This window comes from Astatotilapia calliptera, chromosome 17 (genome assembly GCF_964374335.1).
Source record: "Astatotilapia calliptera chromosome 17, fAstCal68.1, whole genome shotgun sequence".
Lineage (NCBI taxonomy): Eukaryota > Metazoa > Chordata > Actinopteri > Cichliformes > Cichlidae > Astatotilapia > Astatotilapia calliptera.
The window spans coordinates 7,272,415-7,296,377 of NC_137438.1; the positions used below are offsets into that span (position 1 = coordinate 7,272,415).

At 44.1% G+C, this 23,963-nt stretch overlaps 1 protein-coding gene and 1 long non-coding RNA gene across 3 annotated transcripts in view; one reads left to right on the forward strand and one right to left on the reverse strand.

Moving 5' to 3' along the window:
• LOC113009498 (receptor tyrosine kinase-like orphan receptor 1) overlaps positions 1–23,963 on the forward strand; it is a 142,838-nt gene that overhangs the window by 71,400 nt on the left and 47,475 nt on the right. Inside the window, exon 2 of one of the 2 annotated variants that reach the window (XM_026147809.2) lies at positions 22,397–22,459. The exons of the other annotated variant lie outside the window; for it this stretch is intronic. Coding sequence (XP_026003594.2) covers positions 22,397–22,459 — 63 coding nt within the window. The remainder of the gene's footprint in view (positions 1–22,396; positions 22,460–23,963) is intronic. 2 annotated transcript variants of the gene reach the window in all.
• LOC145421371 (uncharacterized) lies at positions 6,232–20,046 on the reverse strand. The gene is made up of 3 exons (XR_013902705.1): positions 19,770–20,046; positions 6,493–6,661; positions 6,232–6,410 (listed from the first exon to the last, which is right to left on the reverse strand). It is a non-coding gene; the product is annotated as an uncharacterized LOC145421371 (long non-coding RNA).

Consider the following 23,963-nt stretch of genomic DNA (forward strand, 5'->3'; position numbering starts at 1 on the left):
ATATAATAGCACAGTTGATTAAGTTGATTACTGTCCTCTCCAAGAAGTTGCAGGGAAATGTAGAGCAGACATATGAGACTATGGAAAGATTGAGTAAAAGCACCATCTTTCCAAAGTCCATTAATTTTACTTGAGTACCCATTTTTATTAAGTTGTTATAAATAGATCACCAACTTTAGCATCTCTTGCTTCTTTATTTAATGGTGCATTCCTGTTGAACTTAATTAGCTACTTAACTATATTCTCTCATGTCGACACAGCAGTAATAACCAATAGGAACCCACATCCTTTTACACACTGAGGAAAGTTCCTGTTGCTGTTACTTTCTGGAATTATCTTCAAATGCTATAATTTCCTAACTTTTCTAATGAGAACAGTACATGATAGAATGAAAACTGTCCAGTGCTGTTGATGTCATGAGGCAAACTTTCTTGTCATTTCTTTAAGTCGTCTTTAGGAATCGTTCTCCAGGCTTCTTGAAGGACATTTAAAGCTCTTCTTTGGATGTTGGCTGCCTTTTCATTCTCTGTCAAGATCATCCCACGCTGCTTCAGTAGTATAATTTCTGATAGATAATGCATAATGCATTGGGAGTGTGTTTGGGATCATTATCGTGCTGAAAAATGCAGTTGTTGCCACTTGGAAGCTTAACAGATGGTACTGCAAATCTGATTATATAGAAATGCGCATCTGATGGACTTCTGTAATCATAACTCCTTCAGTTTTCACTCAAATGGAGCCATAAACCATTTGATTTTCACTCTTCTGTCCTCTGTACATTTTGACATTGATTTAAACCAAGAATTCCAACTCTGGATTCATCACTCCATCAGCCCTGTTGCCTCTGATTTTTAGTCCAGTTCTTGTGTAATTTGGCATACCTCAGCCTTTTCTCTGTTTCCTGTCATTAAATGGCTTCTTGATAAACATCCTTCCACTGAGACCATTCCTGATGAGGCTTCAGTGAAGAGTAGATGGACCTAAAGGTCAGATACATCTCTAATTTAGGTTAGGGATTGCTTAGGCTTAAACCTTTCGTGTTTGCTAAAGTTGTCAGGCGCAGTGGCCCGTGGAAATGGAATGAACTCAAGTGCAGATTCAAAACCGGAGGCCAGGGGTGAAGTGTAACGAAACGAGATTTTATTTTACAATGTTCAAAAGCTAACAGAAAGTGCAGACTAGAATCAATGAACATAAACTAGATGTCTGAGGCGAGAGAAAATACTGTGATGATAACTAGATGGCAGGGATATGGAGTGCAGGTACTGGGCAGGGGAAACTGTGGCGGGCCAGGGCACTGAAACAGAGGAGAGAGCAGTCAGGGGAATCCCACAGAAGGTTGCGAGTGAGTCTTAGGATAGTGCACTGATCTGTCTTACAAACTTGCAGGTGAGGGTTGCGTGGAGAGGGGAGGCAGGAGAGGTCCAGGTGGGTGCTGCATGCAATGCAGGGAGGCAGGCAGGAAAGAGTGGCAGCTCCGACACGGAGAGTGATTTCCGGCGGCAGCAAACTGGTATCCAGGAGAGCTTGGTAGGTGGGGTTCCGAGGCTGACGAGAAAAACAGAGATACGATTAATACGTATGATGAGTCACCAATGAATTGACGTGAGGCCGAGAACTGACTAAAGTTGGCAGATAATCTGGCGACGACCAGTTGAGTGCGCCGGTCATAAATACTGCTGGTATGATTGCCATCAGGTGAGGAACAACAAAGACTCCACCCAGTGGGGAGGAGCTGATGCTGTGGAAAACCACCCAGACCACGACACTACCCCCCCATCAAGGGTCGACCCCCGGCGACCGAGCCCCCCGCGGCCCGCGGCGAGCCCTGTAAAAAGCAGAAAGCAAAGCAGGATCCAAAATCAAGGAACGAGACACCCAGGACCGCTCCTCAGGCCCATAACCCTCCCAGTCCACCAAGAACTGCCGGACCCGCCCCCGCCGACGGACGTCCAGAATGCGCCGGACCGTGAAGGCAGGATGCCCACCCACGAGCCGGGCGGGAGGAGGGGGAGCGGAAGGAGGGCACAACGGACTCACGACCACCGGCTTGACCTGGGAGACGTGGAAGGTCGGGTGAATGCGCAGTGAGGAAGGCAGCTTCAACCGCAGCGCAGAAGGGCTGAGGACCCGCTCCACCACGAAGGGTCCAATGAAACGCGGGGCCAGCTTACGAGACGCCACCTTGAGGGGAACGTCCTTAGCAGACAACCACACCTTCTGCCCAGGGGAGTAGGCAGGGGCTGCCCTGCGGCGACGGTCCGCGTACAGGGACTGGCGAGCAACGGACCGGCACAACGACCGACGGGTCAACCTCCACGCCCGCTGACAACGTCTGAGATGGTGTTGGACCGAGGGAACCTCGAGGTCGGCCTCCTGGTCGGGGAAGAGAGGCGGCTGGTAACCTATGGAGGCTTCGAAAGGCGAGAGGCCAGTAGCAGACGACGTAAGCGAATTGTGAGCGTATTCTGCCCACGGCAGCAACGAGGACCATGAGGCGGGGTTGGAGGCAGCGACACAACGGAGGGTGGCCTCCAGTTCCTGGTTGAGCCGTTCGGCCTGCCCATTCGTCTGAGGATGAAATCCTGAGCTCAAGCAGGGTTTTGCCCCGAGAGCGGTACAGAACGACCTCCATACCCGTGAAATGAACTGAGGGCCCCTATCCGACACGATCTCGAGAGGTATGCCGTGGAGTCTGAAGATCTGCTCGGTCATAATCCTGGCGGTCTCTGTTGCGGTGGGGAGTTTGTTTAGGGCGACGAAGTGCGCAGCTTTAGAGAATCTGTCTACTACTGTGAGTATGGTGGTTTTACCCGAGGAGGCGGGAAGGCCAGTGACGAAATCCAATGCAATGTGAGACCAGGGGCGATGCGGTATAGTGAGGGGTTGCAAAAGTCCAGCTGGGCGTAGTGAGCTCGTTTTGTTGCGTGCGCAGACAGGACAGGCAGCTACATATTCTTTGACGTCTTTATCGATAGTCTCCCACCAGAAATACCTTTTAAGGAGTGAGCCTGTCCTCCCCCCACCCGGATGGCACGCAAATTTGCCCTTGTGGACCCAATCGATCACCTTAGGGCGAGCCCCGGTGGGGACATAGCGTCGGTTCGGAGGGCCCGTGCCGGGGTCTGGCTCCGTCTCCAGCGCACGGCGGATGTCCTCCTCCACGTCCCAGGCGACAGAACCGATCCTGACTCCTGCTGGCAGGACGGTGGGTGCATCAGACGGGTCACACACAGGGTCGAACTGGCGGGACAGGGCATCCGGCTTAGTGTTGCGGGTGCCTGGTCGGTAAGAGATGGAAAAGTTAAATCGAGTAAAGAACAGGGACCATCGAGCTTGACGTGAGTTGAGCCTTTTGGCTGTGCGTAAGTAGGTTAAGTTCTTATGATCAGTCCAAATGGTGAATGGATGCTCTGCTCCCTCAAGTAAATGCCGCCATTCCTCCAGCGCCAGCTTTACAGCAAGCAGCTCCCTGTCTCCAACGTCATAATTCCTCTCCGCAGGTGAGAGGCGGCGGGAGAAAAAGGCGCAGGGCCGAAGCTTAGCAGATGGACCTGAACGCTGGGACAACACCGCCCCGACCCCAACGCCTGACGCGTCTACTTCCACGATGAAGGGTTTACTATGATCAGGATGGATTAAGACCGGCGCAGAGGTAAACAGTTCTTTCAACCGGGAGAAGGCGGCGTCGGCCTCCGGATTCCAATGGTAAGGCAGCTTAGAGGAAGTTAGACGAGTTAGGGGAGCGGCTACCTGACTGTAATTCCTGATGAAGCGGCGGTAGAAGTTCGCGAAGCCCAAAAACCCCTGTAAGTGTTTTCGTGAGGTTGGTAGTGGCCACTCCGCTACTGCCTTCACTTTAGCCGGATCTGTCTTCACCTGCCCCCCTGCAAGAACGTAACCCAGAAATGACACAGACGGTGAGTGGAATTCGCATTTCTCGGCTTTGACGTATAACTTGTTCTCCAACAACCGCTGGAGTACGGTCCGGACATGGACTCTGTGTTCCTTGAGGTCTTTGGAAAAAATCAGGATGTCATCGAGGTAAACGAAGACAAAACGGTCCAGAAAATCCCTGAGGACATCATTCACTAGGGTTTGAAAAACTGCAGGTGCGTTAGTGAGGCCAAATGGCATGACTAGATACTCGAAATGTCCTAAGTGTGTGTTAAACGCTGTTTTCCACTCATCCCCCTCCCTGATTCTGACTAGGTGATATGCGTTCCTGAGATCCAGTTTGGTAAAAATGGTGGCCCCATGGAGGGGCTCAAAAGCGGAGCTGATGAGCGGTAATGGGTATTTGTTTTTAACTGTGATGTCATTAAGGGGCCGAAAATCGATGCATGGACGGAGTGTGCCATCTTTCTTACCCACGAAGAAGAAGCCAGCACCCACGGGGGAAGTTGAAGGTCTGATGAGTCCAGCCGCCAGTGAGTCTCTGATGTATTCTTCCATGGCAGCCCGTTCAGGGCGTGACAAGTTGTAGAGGCGACTGGAAGGCAACGTGGAGCCGGAAAACAGGGTAATGGCACAATCGTAAGGGCGATGGGGTGGCAGGGACAGTGCCTTGTCTTTATTAAAAACTTCGGATATGTCATGGTATTCGGGGGGGACCGCAGAGAGGTCAGGGGTGCGGTTCTCCTTGCTAGAGGGCTCGGTGGCCCCTGGTGGGGCAGCTGAGACGAGACAGTTAGCGTGACAATATGGGCTCCAACTCACGACCCTCTGTCCCACCCAATCCAGGTGAGGATTATGATGCCTTAGCCATGGGAAACCTAAAATGATGGGCGTGTCAGGGGATTGTGAGGTGTAAAAGATCAGTGTTTCTCTGTGGTTGCCGGAAGTGATCAGGGTAACCGGTGCAGTGCGATGAGTAATGTGAGAAAAAACCTGATCGTTTAATGCCCTAACTGGAATGGACGGATTTAACTCAAAAAGAGGGATCTGAAGCTGTTCAGCAAATCCCCTGTCAATCAAACTCTGCTCGGCCCCTGAATCAACCAGCGCTGATGAGACGTGGGCTCCCTGACCGAGTAAGAGTGTCACAGAAAGCAAAAATCGGGGCTTAGCGTTAACCCTGGTACCGCCCACCCGTACCCCCGGATCTACCGGCGGGCGGTCTCTTTTCCCTTCCGAGGGCAGGAAGAAATCAAATGCTCACCGGAGCCACAATAAAAGCAAGAGTGTGAACGGCGGCGCCTCTCTCTCTCTTCCACCGTCAGCTGGTAACGCCCGATCTGCATGGGTTCCGGTTCCGGTTCACCACCCCCTGTGCCAGTAATGGGAGCGGACGGCTGAACCGGAAGCGGTGGCGGGTGAGAAACGACCGGAGATGACCGCCGCAAAGGCCGACGGGAACTGTAGTCCCTCTCCCACTCTCGCTCCCGCAACCTGCTGTCGATGCGAAGCGTGAGGGAAACCAGCTCCTCGAAATTAGCGGGCTCGTCCCGGGAGGCCAGGTGGTCCTTCATCTCATCATTGAGAGAGTGAAAATACACCCCATGCAGAGCCTGATCAGACCAGCCCGCCTCAGCGGCGGCGATGCGGAAATCGATCAGGAAGTCCGCAATGCTCCGCCGTCCCTGACGAAGATGCAACAGCTTCCGCGCCGAACTGCGTTCAGAGGTCGGGCGAGCGAAAGTTTTCTTAAACTCACTCAGAAAATCGTCATAACGACAAGTCGGTAACGGATGTCTAGCTAAATACGCCTCTGCCCATGTAAGGGCGCGCTCGCGCAGTTTCCCGACTAAATACGAAATCCGCACGGTTTCAGAAACAAACGAGCGGGGTGAGCGCCCGAATGCTAGCTCGCACTGAAGGAGGAAACCGCTACATCCTTCCCGGCCGCCAGAAAAAGGTTCCGGCTCCGGGGAGGCGGCATCGCGGAACATCGGCGTCTGCAGGGGCTCAGGATCCGCAGCGGGCTGAGGCGGCGGCGGCGCGGATACCGATGCCGACGTACCGGGAACGGGTTCGGGCTCCGGGGCAGTGGCTGACTGCAGGGTCTGAACCGCGGACTGCATCTTCTCTTGCTCGTCGGTGAGTAAGTTAACCTTCGCCAGGAGAAACTGGAGCGCGTCCTCGTGAGAGCCAAGAATGGCGCCCTGTTTTGAGACGGCTGTCCGGATTTGATCCGCTGAGTCCATACACTGGCCAGATTATACTGTCAGGCGCAGTGGCCCGTGGAAATGGAATGAACTCAAGTGCAGATTCAAAACCGGAGGCCAGGGGTGAAGTGTAACGAAACGAGATTTTATTTTACAATGTTCAAAAGCTAACAGAAAGTGCAGACTAGAATCAATGAACATAAACTAGATGTCTGAGGCGAGAGAAAATACTGTGATGATAACTAGATGGCAGGGATATGGAGTGCAGGTACTGGGCAGGGGAAACTGTGGCGGGCCAGGGCACTGAAACAGAGGAGAGAGCAGTCAGGGGAATCCCACAGAAGGTTGCGAGTGAGTCTTAGGATAGTGCACTGATCTGTCTTACAAACTTGCAGGTGAGGGTTGCGTGGAGAGGGGAGGCAGGAGAGGTCCAGGTGGGTGCTGCATGCAATGCAGGGAGGCAGGCAGGAAAGAGTGGCAGCTCCGACACGGAGAGTGATTTCCGGCGGCAGCAAACTGGTATCCAGGAGAGCTTGGTAGGTGGGGTTCCGAGGCTGACGAGAAAAACAGAGATACGATTAATACGTATGATGAGTCACCAATGAATTGACGTGAGGCCGAGAACTGACTAAAGTTGGCAGATAATCTGGCGACGACCAGTTGAGTGCGCCGGTCATAAATACTGCTGGTATGATTGCCATCAGGTGAGGAACAACAAAGACTCCACCCAGTGGGGAGGAGCTGATGCTGTGGAAAACCACCCAGACCACGACAAAAGTATATATTTAGGGCTAAATCAAGTGACCCTGAATCCTCCCTTAGTTATGCTGCAATGGGCGTAGACTGCTGGGGGATTCCCATGATGCACTGAGTGTTTCTTCTTCAGCCACCTTTTTCACTCACTATTTGTTAATAGACCTCTCTGCATTGAATTATACCTGTCATTAATCTTCCACAGCATGTCTTTTATCCTGTCTTCCTTCTCTCACCCCAACCGGTCGCAGCAGATGGCCCCGCCCCTCCCTGAGCCTGGTTCTGCTGGAGGTTTCTTCCTGTTAAAGGGGAGTTTTTTCTTCCCACTGTCACCAAAGTGCTTGCTCATAGGGTGTCAAATGATTGTTGGGGTTTTCTCTGTATGTATTATTGTAGGGTCTACCTTACAATATAAAGCGCCTTGAGGCGACTGTTGTTGTGATGTATAATTGAAAATTGAAATTGAATCTCCTGTGTCAAATCTTTGCTGGATTATTTTTCTTTTCTCCTTGTTGGTGTAAAAATACTAGCTTCTGCATTTGAAAATGCACTATCTTTGACATTTTTTGATAGATTCGGCTGAAGACATGGGAACAAATTATGTGCCATCATATTGTGTTCCAGATGTTTTTGTGCCCATGTACTTAAACACACAGAGACACAACCACACAAAAATGATTAGTTTCCGTTCATGTCCCTGAACAAACAGCAAAAGAATACATTTCGTGACAGTTTTAGGAACTGCAATGAGTCTGTGTTGGAAATAAGGTACATAGCAATCAGCTCGGCCCATTTCTCAGATGAAGAAGAATTTAGTCTTTGGAGCCTGGGAGATCTGAACAGGAAATGGTGTAATACAAAAGACATCTTTATGCCTGTAGTGCTCCTTAAACACCTTTTTCCCCAGTGCCGCCATCTCCCTATACTCCTTGCCGTCGTCTGGGGTGGAGGTGGATCACTTATGAAGTGTGTTCGTTTGAGAAAACAGTTTATGGGAGGTGGGGTGAGACTGTCTTTGGAGAAGCAAACTGGGATGCTTTACGAGATGTGCTTAGTCAGCCCCCGCACCAGTCATTTAGTGGAACAAGATGGAAATTATGACAAGCTTTGGAAATGTCGGAGTTAATGCTCATCTTTGTCTCTTGTGGCAGATTTTGTGTGTCTTTCTTTGGCACTTTAGCTTCTCTTCTGATTTTTTTTTAAGAAAAAAATGTAGGTGGTAGGTATGGGAATGGATTTGGAAAGCCTGGATTTTATTTAAACCCTGTGTTTCATCCACAAGGATTACTTGAGTGGAAGTGTTTTTTTAGTCAGTGCACAGTTGCATCCAATAAAAATACTACATCAAGATTCCACCCAGCATCAGTTGCTGTTTTTCAGTTGTGTCAGTTGTGTCTTCGAGGCCCCGTGCATTATCCATTATCATTGTATAAATTGTACTTTTCCATGCTGCATTTGGCACCGTCTAACCCACAACTGTCTCTGCTATGTTACCTTATAAAGCCTCTCCTTCTTTTTCCCCCGATTGCTACTTGCTTTTGAAAAATCTTCCGGTATACGTTTCCAATTCCATGAGTTTTCCACATTGTCAGCTTTACCTTATATCATCTTTACAGTTTTCGTCACTTACATCTGCTTGAAATTTCTGCTTTGTTCTTCTTCTTCACATTTTGTTGCCCCCCTTCCCCACCCCCACCGGATCTGAGCAAATCCGGAGCAGGTGTCTTCACCTCTCTGTCTGACATCAGAAATGAGACAAAAGGGAATCAAAAAACAGGGTCTCTCTTTTTCTAACACATAGTGTATGATCACATAAACACACACTTTGTCCATCTGGTTTTTTGTACGTGTGTGCATGATGGTAGATTTCATCCATTTTGACAAATCCTCCCCGTTAAAGCCCCCTACCTAAATTCTCTCTTTTAAAAATGTCTTTTATTTTTTATTTTTTTCTCTTTTACATGTTTGGTAATTTAGTTTCATGTCACAGTTGTGAAAATTAAAATCAAATACTATTTTGTAGCTGAAACTGGATTCTAGTGATACCTTATGAAGCTGCAGATGCCCAGATGGGTTTGGAAAAAGGACCAACTGACAGATCCATAGTCTGATCCTCTGGCCCATAGATTTCCTTTAAAAACATGGAAATACACGGGGGAGGTGTTTTCTAATATTTGTGTGTGTTGGGCTTTTGCTTTGGAAAAATTATTTTTTAGCCCATTTGGCCAAATGACCAATGATCTTAAGCCTCATGGAGACAGTCAATCTGTCCATAATTCATAAGATTCGCTACTCCTCCAGGAGTATTGGTTAGCTTTTAGTAAAACTTGCCTACAGTAATTTCATAATGGGTCTTTATCCCACATTTGTATTTTTATGGACAATAATCTGAGCAGGACGAACTGCTATGTCATTGACATTCTGGTTTTATTTCAATCCCAGCTTTTAGTTTCCTGTATTTGCAATGATAAGGATTTTTTATTTAGTCTAATTTAAGAAAATGTTAAGAACTTTTGACGATCCAATTTTTTTCTCTATTTTTATATAATAAGTTTTGCATGAAAGTTATGGAAAACCACAAAATACAAGCATTCCTTGGCCGGTTGGCAACTGGTTGCTGGTGGTTGCTGGCAGTCACTATGTGAAAATAAGCCAGAAACTTTTACAGGATTGCATCAATTTGGGGCATGCCAGTGCAACGATAAGATAAGATTTATTTTTTAGTACCACAAAGCATCCTGGGGCAACTGTTGCTGTGATTTGTTATGCCATAAATTGAACTGAATAGACTGAATTGAATATTATACGTGTCCAGTTACCATGGTAGGACAGTCGAGGCTTGTTGTTTTACATCTTAAATGTATGTGTAATCTGTTTTTTATGTTATGGTTTGCAGTTTAGTCCCCCAGCTCAAAATGATTTTACCACAGTAGCGGAGCGACAAACGCTCTTTCTTTTTTCAGATCTTTCCCCATCTCCTTTTCACCACTCATCTTTTTATGCTGTCCCTTTTTTTCTCCTTTCCGTCCTCCTGTCTTCCTCATTAGCTGGCTACCTTTTCATCTAAACAAGTGGAAGAATGCTGGTGTTTATTTTTGTAACCTACAACAAGCAGAGAGTTCCTATAGAGGATCTACATGATTGACAGAGAAGCGTGCTGGAAACGCTCAGAGGTTCTCTGTTTGCCTCAGACTCTCACTGTTGGCTGCCAACAGTCGGTCTTTAATATAGGGCTGGAAAACCAAGAAATAAGAATAACACTGGACATTTTCACTGGAATGAATATTTCTTGCGCGCTTGATGTTTTTCCTCACACTTTCATCTCTTGCCGTCCTGGTCTCTGCCTCCTCTTTGCCACTACTTGTTGTTTTCATTTTCCCTCCTTTCCTTGTCATACTTTGTTTCTGGCTTGCAGTCAGGTTTTTTGCGGCAGAGTATCTCCTCGAGCGTCAGTTACTGGGAGCTGACTCAGTTATAAGTTGATGGAGACAAGCCTCACACCCAGTTTCCCACAGGCATCCAAGAATTACTAAGCACAGTTTATCTGTGGAGTCAGAAGCAGGCACGCAGTGGCTTGTGTATCTCACAGTCCATATTCAGCACAGTAGTGTTAAAAGGAAAATTCACAGGCCACAGGTAGATGACTAGAGTACAGAAATGAAGCCTAGCATGATATTTAACATTATGCAACCATAAAGAAATAATTCTACGTAATATAATCAGACGGTTTTTTTTCAGCCCCTTTTAGATGTGGGATCTGTAACACTGCCAGCATTCTGGCATTCACGTGGGCCAGTTTTAATTTTAAGTACCTCACCTTTCATTCATACCCACAGCAGTGACAGTAGAAGTCAAGTAATATTTCCATATGCACAACACTGAAAATCAATACATGCATACAAGCATGACAACAAAGAGCGTAATTTGGGTAGTTTTAAGTTGCGTTGAATATGCAGGTATGGCAATGTATTCGTACACACTTGACTCACCATAAAATAAAAATCAATTCCAGCTTTGTTCTGCTAATACTTTTTTTGTAACTTAACTGAAGATGTATGGCCCTTTTTGTTTTGGAGATGCTTGCAGATGGAACTGATGCAGCATGTTTGTAATAATAGGTGTAAACTGCAGGAAAAGGGAAAAGTAAAAACAGCTTGAATAAACCAAAACTTCAGCTTTCATCTTTAATCTGATGTGCCCTCGCTGAATTGATATATCAGCACGTGCTGGAGATGTTTTGCTTGTGCCGGTGTGTCTGTCTGCACTTGCAGCAGATAGACATGCGGAGTCACAGACTGTCATTCAAAAGCGGAAATTGTAATCTTGTACTTGCCTGTCCACACGACTGCAGCAAGCAGGATTGCTGTCTGGCTGTGCTTAAAAAGAAGATAAACGTCTGTCTTTAGGTTTATGAAGACGTTTTGCGTCTCGTTCAAGTGAGTCAACGACCCCTCACAACCACGTGTAAACTAGAGATTAAATATTTGGGATGCTCTGCTAGTTAGTTTAGAACTGAAAAGGCCTCTTGGATGAGAGGTGTTGCGACTTTTACAAAAAGTGACAGAGCTTTCAGATTCTGGAAAGGGAAAGCATGCCTGAAAGAATCCGGTGTGTAAAATTGGTGGTTTCCTTTTAAAAAGCACATACAATGATGTGAGTAGTTAGTATTTTTATGTTTGTAATTGATGAAAATACAAACTGAGAAATGCAAATAAGTGCACTATTCGGGTCCCAGAGTTTTTGAAATGATGACTATAACACGAGTGAGGAGGTTCAGACAGACATAAAGAACAGTTTTTTGGAATGGCGCCCGGCCCAACTGTTGTCACATGATGGCTAAATCTGAGTCACGTTTGAAATCTGACGGCATCATCCTGTTCTTCCCAGATTCCATCTGCGCTGGCCTCTCCTTTCAAATTTGTCATCCTGAAGGAATTTAGGACTGCTGTCAGTGAGCTCATGGAGTGTGTGTGTGTGTCTGTTTGCCTGGCTTCACCTGAGCACTCATACAAATCACCCCCAGCCCCCCACCCATTTGTAGAGGCTGGCATGTAAAATGGCATGGCTATTATTCACACCATTCAGACTGTTGGCACACATGATACACTTTTAGCAGAAAAGTCACGTTCAAAAGCCAAGTGAGACGTCTGTATTCATGTCCTACATGCAGTCAGCCCGACTGGCTTTGGCTTTAGGTCTTAAATCTTAGATTCCGCTCATGACCCTTGACAGACGCTTCAAAAATGGATATAAAACATACATGAGCATTTGTGCTTTATGTCTGTCCATTTATGTTTCATATCTGCATTTCGGTGCTCTTTCTGCACAGCGTGTGATGTCTCTGTTCACATTCCGTGAAGAGATGAGCAGACAGATTACGTCAGGGTCCCAGCGCTCTGTCTATCTGCTTGAAGGCGATCACTTTTTCCAGAAAGCTGAGCTCTTGTGCACACACTTGTGTCAGCTCTGCCAGGTGAAAACAGATGAGCCTCACAGTAGGTGGTAACATGCTCATGCACATTCCTCGCTAGTCTGCTTACATCGCTGGTAACAGGAGCTTGGGGGAGCCTCGCCCAAAATGGACTAACCGGGCCTTAAAGATCAGCATGGTTTCCGTTACAGGGACAGCAGGGGCTCTCGCGTCGGCCTGTTTAATCCGTGGGGAAGGACCTCTGCAGAACCATCAGCACAGCACGGCGCTACTTAAAAGGTTTCTTTTATGACAAAACAGTAGAATATAAGAGATGCTTTGCGCAGCTGGCCTTGCATTTGAGATGGAGACCTTTCTGTGTCAAGTTTACATGTTGCGGGTTTTTCCTCGACCTTTTTGAGTTGCCTATCCTATTTCAAAGACTGGCAGCAGTAGTCTGGTGTGTTGGGTCACAATTCTGAACACTTTAAGAGATTAGTACTTTTTTGATGTTGCTCTGTGTCAAATATGTACACTGATTGCAGAATTACCACATAAAAAGTATATTACTGTCAAAAAAATATAATTCCAATGACGTACTTAGTCACAAGTGCTAGTTATGGGTGAAAATGCACATTTGCAAGCTGCCACCATGCCTCCAGCTTTCCTGTATATCCTGCCCTTAATATTACTGCAAAATACTATCAGTATACATTATATGGTCTTCTTGCACTTGGTTGTTTTGCTTTTTTTATTCTTGGAGGGAAGCTGCATGCAGTGCAGTCTGCTTAACTTTTGTGGGGTTAGACAGAGGAGTCCTGAAGAACTTAATCATGTTGGATCGCTGGTTTAGATTAAAACCACAACTAGATAATTCCAGCTAACGGTTTAAATTCCTGTTTTGCTTTTCACCTGCAGAGAGTTCAAAGTTCAGTTTCTCCAGCAGGTTCAAAAGAGCATCTGTCTTAAGAATGTTGCATCACAGTTTACTCAGCTTCATCCACAAGCTTCTTTCTATCAAGTGACAACTGTTGATGTGAGCTTCACACTGCCAGATCATTTTTTGCAGAACTGACATCTTGAGCACTTTTACTTGTTCATATGTGTAACCTTCAGCTTCTTTACGGTGTGCTTGAAATTGGTCATAAGTGAGACATACCAACCTATCACAGGGTCAACACACAGAGAGACAAACTATGATTCACACTCATGTTCACATGTAAGACCAGTGTTGAATCATCAGTTAACCTCAAATACAGGTTTTGGGGCATGCAGAGTCCACACAGACAGGCCTCAGCCAGAATCCTTTAGCTTCTAAGAGGCAGCGCACCACTGTGCTGCCTGCAAATTTGATGTTTTTACCCAAACTTTATTATGAATGTCCTATCAGCCAAAGCAGTAATTCCACTTTTAGTATTCTTAACTTGAATTAAACCATTTTCCCTGTTTAGCACTTTGTCTTTTCTTTTTTTGGTGTTTTTTTTTTTTTTTTTTGATGGGAAGCAATGTGCCTTTTTTTTCTCCACAATTTTTTACATGTTGGAGCAAATGTCTGCTGCAACATGAGCCCTTCCTGTTGTTGCCTATTGTTCTGATCCAAAAAGGCCTCTGTCATGCTGCCTCCTGTCATCTACCTCCTCAAAACCTCCCTTCCCAAGCCTAGCTTGCTTTTCCTCTCTCTTGTGTGTCTCACCCCTGTCTTTGCTCATATAAGGTTACAGCGCAGTACTTTCAAATGCAATGCAGGTGTGTGTGTGGTGTGAGAGAGAGAGTAAGTAGTTCCTGTGCTCTCGGCCCCATAATGTCTTCAGTAAATGCTTCCTAAACAGGCCTGCTTTTATATCTTTGTACGCTTTAGTCGAGCTTGGGAACAAACACCTGCACACAAGCACCCAGGTGCAGCTATACAAGCACACACACACACACACACACACACACCCTCCCCATCTCTTTCTAATGGAATCAGTTTCACCTTATTTTAGGATTATTATGATTTTGGTCATACCGTTACTTCCATTTGTAATAAAAATTCTAAAATGACTTTACCAACATCATTTATTCCAGCTTTTATAAACTTTACATTGCATATAAATTAGGGCTGCCACGATTAGTCGACTAGTCACGATTATGTCGACTATTAAAATCGTCGACGACTAATTTAATAGTCGACGCCTCGTTTGAAGCTTTGTAAGATCACAAAGGACGCAGGAATGAGTAGTAGGATTTAAGAGTGTAATAACGGACTGAAACAGAAGATGGCAGCACTGCATGTACAAGGATGCCAGCTGCCGTTAAACCCCGAAGAAGAAGAAGCTGTGTCCCAGAATTCATAGCGCAGCGCAGTTGTCAACAATGGCGGCAGCTAGTTAGTTTTAACTTTACTCTTATTATTCTTTCTTGGTCACAAAATAAACGTTTAACATATTTTCAGGCGAGAATGTAGCTGTGTAAACCTCAAATATCTGCTCAGTTTATCAAGACACCACATATTTTCAAAAGCGCTCCGACGTTTTCGGAGACGTCTGTTACCCACTAGCTCGTTAGCTAGGCGGGGGCAAGGCTAACTAGAGCCGTGAGAACACCGGACTCCCGGCAAATCGTTTTCAAACCCACCGCCGTCTTTCGCTAGTCAGGTTAAACATATATATAAGTCACTTAGATAACTTAAAAATGTTATTGTTTGGCTTTCTTTAGTATTTTATTTGTTCCTGAGTAAATCGGTTTGGCTGAGATTAAAGTTATAGTTTTTGCACAGCTAAAACTGTCAAGCAGACAGCTGATTATCAGAAGTGTGAGACGCTGGAGAATATACTCCGGTGTCCTGTTATATTTTAGAAAGCAAGGAGTTTATTAAACTTCACCGAAACAATCTGCAAATTTCATTAAAAATTAATAAACTACCATCTTGTCTTTATTTTTAGTTAGCACAAACACTTCAAGCTGTAAGCTAATGATAGTTATATAAGACCAGATGCTGCTGGTGCAATAAGCTGTACGTCCAATGGATGATGATCTGATTAGTCGACTAATCGCAAAAATAATCGGTGACTAGTCGACTATCAAAATAATCGTTTGTGGCAGCCCTAATATAAATGTCTGCAAATTCAAATCTGCATGAAGGATTACTTTACTCTTCTCTTACATGAGTAGAGGACAAGTTCAACACAATGCAGACCACATAAGCGCCTGGATGTTTTGAACAGTGTTGTGTACAAACCTGCTGTAACTGAAGGCTTAACCTGAAACGTGTCCACTTGAGTTACCGTTACCCACTACTTGTTTGTGTTGCCTTTTTCTTTCTTCGCTCAGGTTACCAGATTCTTAGATGTCAACAGTTTTTCGCTGTGGTTTCTAAACTCTCCAGCCAACATAAACCCTCACTCTGCTCAGTGGGACAGAAGCCCACTTCTTAAAAAGTCGATTTTACGAGCGGCTCTTTTACTGAGTTTTTTTTTTTTTTTTTTGAGGGTTCTCCTTTTTATTTCCTCTCTTTCTGTCATTTCTCTGCACTCACATTTTCCAAATCATCTTCACTCAATTTATCCATAATTGCCTTGTAGTCCCTCACTTTTCCTCTCTCCCTCACTTCTCACCACTCTTTTTCTTCACTGCCTGTTGCCATTTAGTGATTGTAACTTTTCATTCATTTTCCAGTCTGAGAGTATGAGGCTAATAATTCATTAAGGATTACTGGAATATTAACTGTTTTATTCAAACTTTACATTGTCTAAAACTTCACATTTTTGAAAAGTAGATGACATAAAAACTTCACAGCTACTTCCTTCATGTCAGTATGCAGGGGATGAGTTGAGTGGTTTTTAGGGAAAATTAGAGCATTTAAAGGAGACGTGCTCAGTACTAGCTTTGTGTTTGTTTTTTTCTGGACTCTAAGAGAGAAACTTTGCACAATTCAGAATTCAACTAATCTAAAACCCCAATTCCATGTTAAATACAGATAAAAACATATTTTAGAACATAGGAAACATATCAAACTAATCTCTCAATTCCAAATGATTCCAAATGATTCCATCCAAATGATCTTTAGGTCAGAGATCACCATATTTCTGCATCATCTTACTATAAAGATACAGTTTTTATAGATGATGGTGAACCTTTCCCATCTTTAATTCTGAGAAACTCTCTATGAAGCTCTTTTTATACCCAAGCATGTTACCGATCTGTTTCTAGTTAACCTCCCCTTTTTTCTATTTTTCACGAAATACTAAAATGTCTCATTTTCAACAATTCACATATATGTTTAGTATGAATAAAACACAGGTTTGTGAGATTTGCATTGCATTGCATCATTGCATTGTGCTTTTTTGTAACTGGGGTTACATTACACGTTGATTCAGTATCTGAGACTAGCTGCTTTCCTTCCTTCTTTTTGTTGCCTCTTAAACAGGAGGCTTGACCAGCAGGTTGGTGGGGCTTTTGTTTCCACAGCTGTAGCGGTGTGTTCAAGAAGACCACATTAAGGACACCCTCTCTCTTTGACATCACAGAGACAGAACAGGAATAGAAACTTGCTGAATGGAAACAGAGACTTGATGAAGACAAATTGTAGAAAGAAATAATTATAATTCCTCATCTGTAGCTTTCATCTCTTAAAGGCAGAAATATTTCATAGTTGCACTGTGAAAATGGTTGGTTTCCCATTCTTCCAGTTAACCCCTGAGTTAGGTCAGTTTTCCAGCTAATAGGGATGGAAGGGGGCCTTGGGAGAGGCCCTAATAACAGAGTGGGAGAGCTCATACATCAGTCTCACTCACCACACCAACCACCCTGGCTCCAAACACAGCCCCCCAGACCATATAACAGCATATTAGTTGCTACGCATAACTGCTCAAATTGAACATTTCTGATTTGGTTAAGCTTTACCCTGTGAGGAACCTAGTGTCTCATTTTCTTCTTAGCTCTCTGTTAACTCCTTCCTTTTCCTCATTCCCAAGCCTTCGAGTTTAAAGATTTGCACTAATTGCCATACACTGCTGCGACAGTAAAGTCACACCAATTTCGGAGAGCTTTATGGGGGTTAAGCTCGTGTCCCTGCCTGATTTTTATCATCGTAAGCCAAATACAGCTGGACGGGGATCAGAGGCTGCTCTCATGGAATTTTCTGTGTGGAGATTTGATGTCTGGACTTCTCAGAGGCACCTTCACGTTAACCATTTACTGCATATTTTGCTACTAGGAGTGGCACTCAGCTGCAAATGAAAGAGGACGTTCCAGAGCTTTAACGTGAATGAAGTATGACAAAGCAGCCAAGAAGGGAACATGATACTCTTATAAAGATTGTCACGTATCCGTAATTTTGATGGGCGTTCACTGCCATACCAGAATTGAATTTTTAAAAGTGTCACTTCTGACATGCTATGGAAAATATGTTCACAGTTTTATTTTTCCAAGTGAAGTCCAATTGCTTGCCTTCGACAGTACTTAGAGATAAAAATGTTTTTAACAGTTGTGATAATCATCACTATAATAAAAACCAGTGGAAATATATGGAAATCTGGAAAATCTGGAAAAGTAACTTGTGACTTTTGAAATGGAAATTATTTGAAACTGCAGAAGCACAGCTTAAAGTTAGCTGGACTCTTGTAGTACAAAACTTGCATTCTGATCTTATCCCTATTTCAGATGCCTAAATGTGAACGGTAAAAATATTAACAAAATGTGACCTTCATCCTGTCGAGGTGTCTCTTCTGTGTTGTGCCATGCATTTTTGGAGTGGCTGAGCCACTTGATAAACGCAACGGCTTCACACAAAACCTCTGCTGATAATAACCAATAGCCTTTTTCACGTCTTGGCTCAGTTTAAAGAGGCACATGATCAATACTAGGTCAATTTCCCACTTAAGGGACAACTTCAACTGAGCCTTAAATACCTTGGACTCTCCACCAAGCTTCTCAGACGAGAGGTGAGGTATTTTTGAGAAACTTAAAGAAGTCCAGTTGCTTTTATTTCTTAGATCACTTTGATAGGTACACATTGCTAGGTCTGGATTGAACCTGTTTTTGACTTTGAAAATTCTTCAAGGCATAGATTCAATCTGCTGCTGGAAACATTTCTCCAAGATTTTGGTTCATATTTACATGATAGCGTCACACATTTGCTGCAGATTTGCGTGGTGCACATCTATGATATGAATCTCTGTTGGACTGAAATCTGATGACTGTAGAGGCCATTTGAGTACAGCAAACTCACTGTCACGTTCAGGAAAGCAGTTTAAGATGATTTGAGCGTTGTGAAACAGCATTTTGTTCTACTAGAAGCAGCAATCAGAAACTGGGAAGATGAGATTTAACTCTTGATAGAAGGCAGGATAGGATAGGATATTCCAAATTCTCATCGTACCATCCGAATTTTGTAGCAGAAATCAAGACTCATTAGACCAGACAACATTTTTCCGATCTTCTGTTATCCAGTTATGCTGAATCCATGTGAACTGTAGCCTCAGTTTCTTGTTCTTGGCTGATAACAGGAGCACCTGGCTGTACTCCAGCTGCTTCCGTCTGCGTCAAAGTTTGACACGGGCACTCAGATAGATTCCTCTAAATACCTTGTTTGTTACAAGTTACTGTTGCTTTCCTGTCTGCACCAACCAGTCTGGCCATTCTCCTGACCACTGCAAAAAATAGGCTGGGTTTGTTGAAACTCCTTATCTCTGTTTCCCTTCTCATCACTATTTTCTGATCTGCCACCTCAGTAATTTAAAATGTTTGCAACTCTGAGACAATGTTACTGGAAACAGCCTGTTCATGGTCGAAAGACTTGACTGGTACGCATATGTGCACGATTTCTTCCTCCCTATATTATAATGCAAGCAATGCTTTTGTTCTTCTTTGGTTATTCATATTGACAGACAGGGATTCAGTACAGAGGTACATATGGGTCTTGCAGTCAGTATCCAAATCGTGATTCAATCAATGGCCAGAACCACAGCTGATGAAACCTGGGATCTATTTTTAGGTCCTTTTTAACAAACAGGTCTAATACAACAGCTCGCCTCCACTGCTGAGAAACATTAGAAAGCTAATCTCAAAATTGCTCTGCATTTTCTCCCAGATATTCCAGATGATTGTCTTAATGAAAGAGAACAGATGTGTTCTCTTTAAAGGGCGCACAATGTGGGGAAAAAATGAAACGCAGGAAGTAAGCAGACCTTAGACATAACAGCAAAATCGCTGTGCACAAGTGTTTGTTTTTGAACAAAATTATAAACTTCAAATCTTTCTGGAATGATAACATTTTTTTCTCAGAAGTACACAGTTGTGCCTCCTTTTCCATAAACGAGCACTTCGTCCTCCTCCCCCTTCCCTCACTATATTCCCACGACCATCCACTTCTATTGAACTCTCACCTGGCTGCCCTTGGCTAGCTTTGTGTTGGTGAAGCTAGTGAGTTGCGACGTCCACTCTCCTCTGTCCTTTGTAAAGCACAGAGCTCCAGACTTCTTAGTCTAACAGTAGAGAACACAGAGTAAATTTAGACTCACCGTGGGGCCGGGACATGCCATAAGACACTGTTAGTAGCCTCCTCGAAGAAACCAGCAAGTCATTCTAACTCCAAAAGTGCAGAATAGCTTGTGGAATCAGGTAGCATTACAGAAGAACTACTAATTTAGTAAAGAGACACATTTTGATTCTATGTCTGCCCTCTGGGTTTGCTACATATCTCTTAACAATCATGAGCATAACACCCATAACTGTGAGCCTGTTGTTGTGAGCCTGTTGCCAAGCTTCCAGACTCCTCACTAACAGGTGCTGAGGCCCAAAGCGCTGCTCATTAACACAGTTCATTTCACAAGCACCACCACATAGTCGTTACCATCCTGACACATTATCACCCAATTAGCGTGACCCTGTGTCACCAGGCTCCTGGTGCTGTTTGTCTGCAGACTTTCTCTCCTCGACTGTCACCCTGCATGCCACGCACTGTCAGTTTTCAAGTTGTTAATTCAAAAATATTTATGACGTGTTTAGGAATTCTGTATTTTTCGTGTGTATGTGTGAAACAAATGCACCATGTGTATAGTTAAGTTTGCAGTCAATTCTCAGCGGTGTCCATGCACATGCTTGCATTTTCACATCCGTTTGTGACTTTAGGTTACGTTCCCAAAGTTGGATGGCAACCATTTGCCTATTCATCATGCTGAACTATCCCAGCCTGCACCAAAACACACAGACTCACACACTGTTGTAGCCGGCTAGAACTGTGGGATGTTGTATGTGAACTGAAAGTTTGTCAGCGGTCTGGTGCCCTGAGAATCAGTGAAGGTAAAACAGCTTAGAGTTTTTTGCCAGTCCTTCATTTTTGGCTGTTTAATTTGTTAGGAATCACCTATGACCTGCAGCACTGCACTCTGAAGCCGATTTTCTGTCTCTTCTCCCCAGTAATGAAAAGCAGAGAGCAGCTCTGTCTTCAGCTGGTAATAAGAGCGCATTAGGTCCACATGGCTTGTTGATAGGCTCCCTGTTGTACACCCAAACCTTTGATCTGCACTAGAAAATGTACAGCGTTATCACCACTGTTATTTTACATTTAAGAAGCAGTGTGTTTGTGTCTGTACACAGTATTTTACATAGAAAAGTTTCTCCAGAATTGTGGTTAAGCATTGTTTAAATGTAGGTCCATGCCACTGGCTCAGAAAGTTTGAGTCTGTGACCCTCTTTTTACTTTGTCACAACCATGTGGATTACATTTGGATATAGCTTTCAGGTGTAAAGAATGCAGCTGTAAAGCTGATTGTTTTTGTTTTTTTAAACTAGCTGTTGTAAACACAAGTCAAGTTACCTTGATGTTTTGCAGGAACATGACAATAATGGTGACAATGTAGGGTCAAGTGAATAAGGCCCAGCCACACAGGCCTAGAGACTCGTTCATGACCATCCGCTAACCACCAGTCGTGTGTTCCCCGACTATTGGTGAGTGGTTGCTGGAGCTTGATGACAGTCTCTGGGAAATCAATTGATAAAGCCCCAGTGACATATGCCTAGAGAATGGTCGGTCATCCAGTGGCAACCACAGGTTGATAGAGAAAAAAGTGCAACCCCCAACCAGCTGGCAAAAACATCTTTGTAATAGCTTTGGTCACTAGGAAATTGTGGTTTGCATGAAACATGATAACTTGGGCCCAAGCACTCGCCAACTACTCTCTAAAAAGGAGGGAAATTGTAAAAAGTGTGGCACAAACTGGAAACTGAGAGACTCGCTTTCAAAATAAAAGTTTTTTTGAAACATGTTGGCTGCAGTGCTGAAGCCCAGTTTTCACTCTAAAAGAAGGCATGTGCCATTTCTGATTTGGGCAGATGTCCTCTACTTCCACTTTGTGATCTACTTTTTTGAGTATCGCTACATACCGCAAAACAGTAGTGTTTGCAGGCAAATCAGCCTCTTCCACACTATTTGCTAGCAACCAAAGCAAGCTTAAGGAAGTTTTTAGTGTAGCACCCTCTTTGTGCCCAATATCACCTAGCAACAGTCAGGAACCTCCAATAAGGACTCACCCACCAGTTGGGGAATACAAACATTTTTCTTGCAACCAGTGGTTTTATCAGTGGAGCAGGTGGACTCCAGTGAGTCAACAGTTATCTACCCTTCTCTCATCATGTCTTGTTTCAAAGCACCAGGATTGTGAGAGTCTCCATTTTAAGTGTGAGGCCTCAAGTGGGTACTTGGCTATGTTGACTTTTTATATAAAAAAAACCCCGTAGTTTCAATTCAAATTTACTTAATTCATGTCCATTTGTTACATGTTGCAATTATGTTGTGCAGATATCTGATACTGAAAACTTGCTTGAAAGGTTCCAATCATTTGGAACCTTTCACTGAGTTTCCTTGCTAGTTGCTGCTTTTTGCAAACATTTGCAAACATTTGCAGTTTGTTGAGTCTCCGACCATAAATAAATTGTCTATGTCATAAATACTAAAAACGCACAAAAGCATCAGATACAACCCATGTTAATGCTAACTGGTAGTTGGCATTAACATCGACATCATCATCATTTTGCTAGTGGAAAATATATGCAAGACATCAATTCTTCAACCTTTTAAAGCATTTAATGTTTAAGCATTTAAAAATAAAAGTTTTGCTTTTCTACTTTTCATTTCCTCTCTTCACAGGATCTGAGTTCCCCCAAGATCCCAGTATGCAAGCTGCCACTTTGTGGAACACCTCTAGCGATGGTAAATGCACACCACACACACACACACACACACACACACACACACACACACACACACACACACACACACCACAGATAACCCATGCATGACGTTCTTAACAAAGCTCACTCTGGCAAAACTATGAGCACATCTGTTAGAGACAACATGATGATGACATGTTCATAGTTCAAATTAACACACACAGTGTTGAACTGTAACCCCACATGTGCTGTTGAAATTACTTTAAATGAAGTGTTAAAAATTACACATCCTCCACATGGTTGACTTCAGCAACCCAGACACCCACTGCAGTGTAAGGCACTAGAGCAGATAATTGGCAGAACAAATTGCACATTGATCTACTCAACATATGGAAATACAGCCACAGGAGCATTGTATTTCTTTATATCTACATTTACTCTTTCTTAAGTGGAAAATACCAGTGTAGTCTCCAAGGTGCTGCTGCTTTTAGTACATCTTCTTAAACTTTGCATTTTGACCTCATGTTTATACCAACATTTGTGGGCTCTGGACATGCACTTGAGTACTTCTGAGGTCTTAAGTTTTCATCACAATGAGCACAGTCCTAACCCTAACCCTGACCCTCAACAATTACAATATGTTTTTTTCTCCTTTATATTACAGTTTTTTCTGAATGCTTAAACCCTAACTGTGATTCCTGTAGCACAATCTCTAAAACTATTCAGACTTATAGCAAAACCACTCACTGAGTTTGCAAAACTAAAAGCACAAAAACTGCTTTGCACTCAGTTTGCAATTTTGTAACACACACTTTGCAAAACTGTAGGCACAATTCACTGCACAACACTCAATTACCAAATTTCCAACACACTCCTAGCAAAAGTATACACATGTATGGCTATCATTAACACTAATTTGCCAACTGTCTGGCACACTTTCACATGTGAAAACTTTTTTAGATAATTAGTTCCCTTTGCAATCAGCCTAAGCACTATAATACAGGTAAGCTGTGTGTGCGGAGTACAATGGAGGGAGCAGAAAGAGTGAGAAGTAGAGGAGGCCGAGGAAGAGGACGTGGAGGTGAAGAAGTAGGATGAAGAGGACGACAAGGACAAGGAGGAGCAAGAGGAAGATGAGGAGGGGGGAGAGGAAGGGTAGGAAGAGTAAGAAATAGAATTGCTGATGACATCAGAGCTACAATAGTGGACCATGTAATCAACCGTGGAATGACCCTGAGGGTAGCTGGCCAACGGGTCCAGCCTAACTCGAGCCGCTACACTGTAGCAAGCACCATAAGGACATCTTGAAATGAGAATCAGTCAGTACAGTCACTTCGCACAAAGATTTGTAGCACTGCCATATGCCAATGAGAAACACACCAATACCATTGATGTGAAAATACTGAAATTGTTACTTTACAGAATTGCTAGATGACCAGATGCTGGGGCAGAGGAAGCATGTTCACTGCAGACCAAGTAACCCATATAGTCATTATGGCGATTGCAAATAATCCTATACTTGGAAATAAACACTTGTGTTTGTT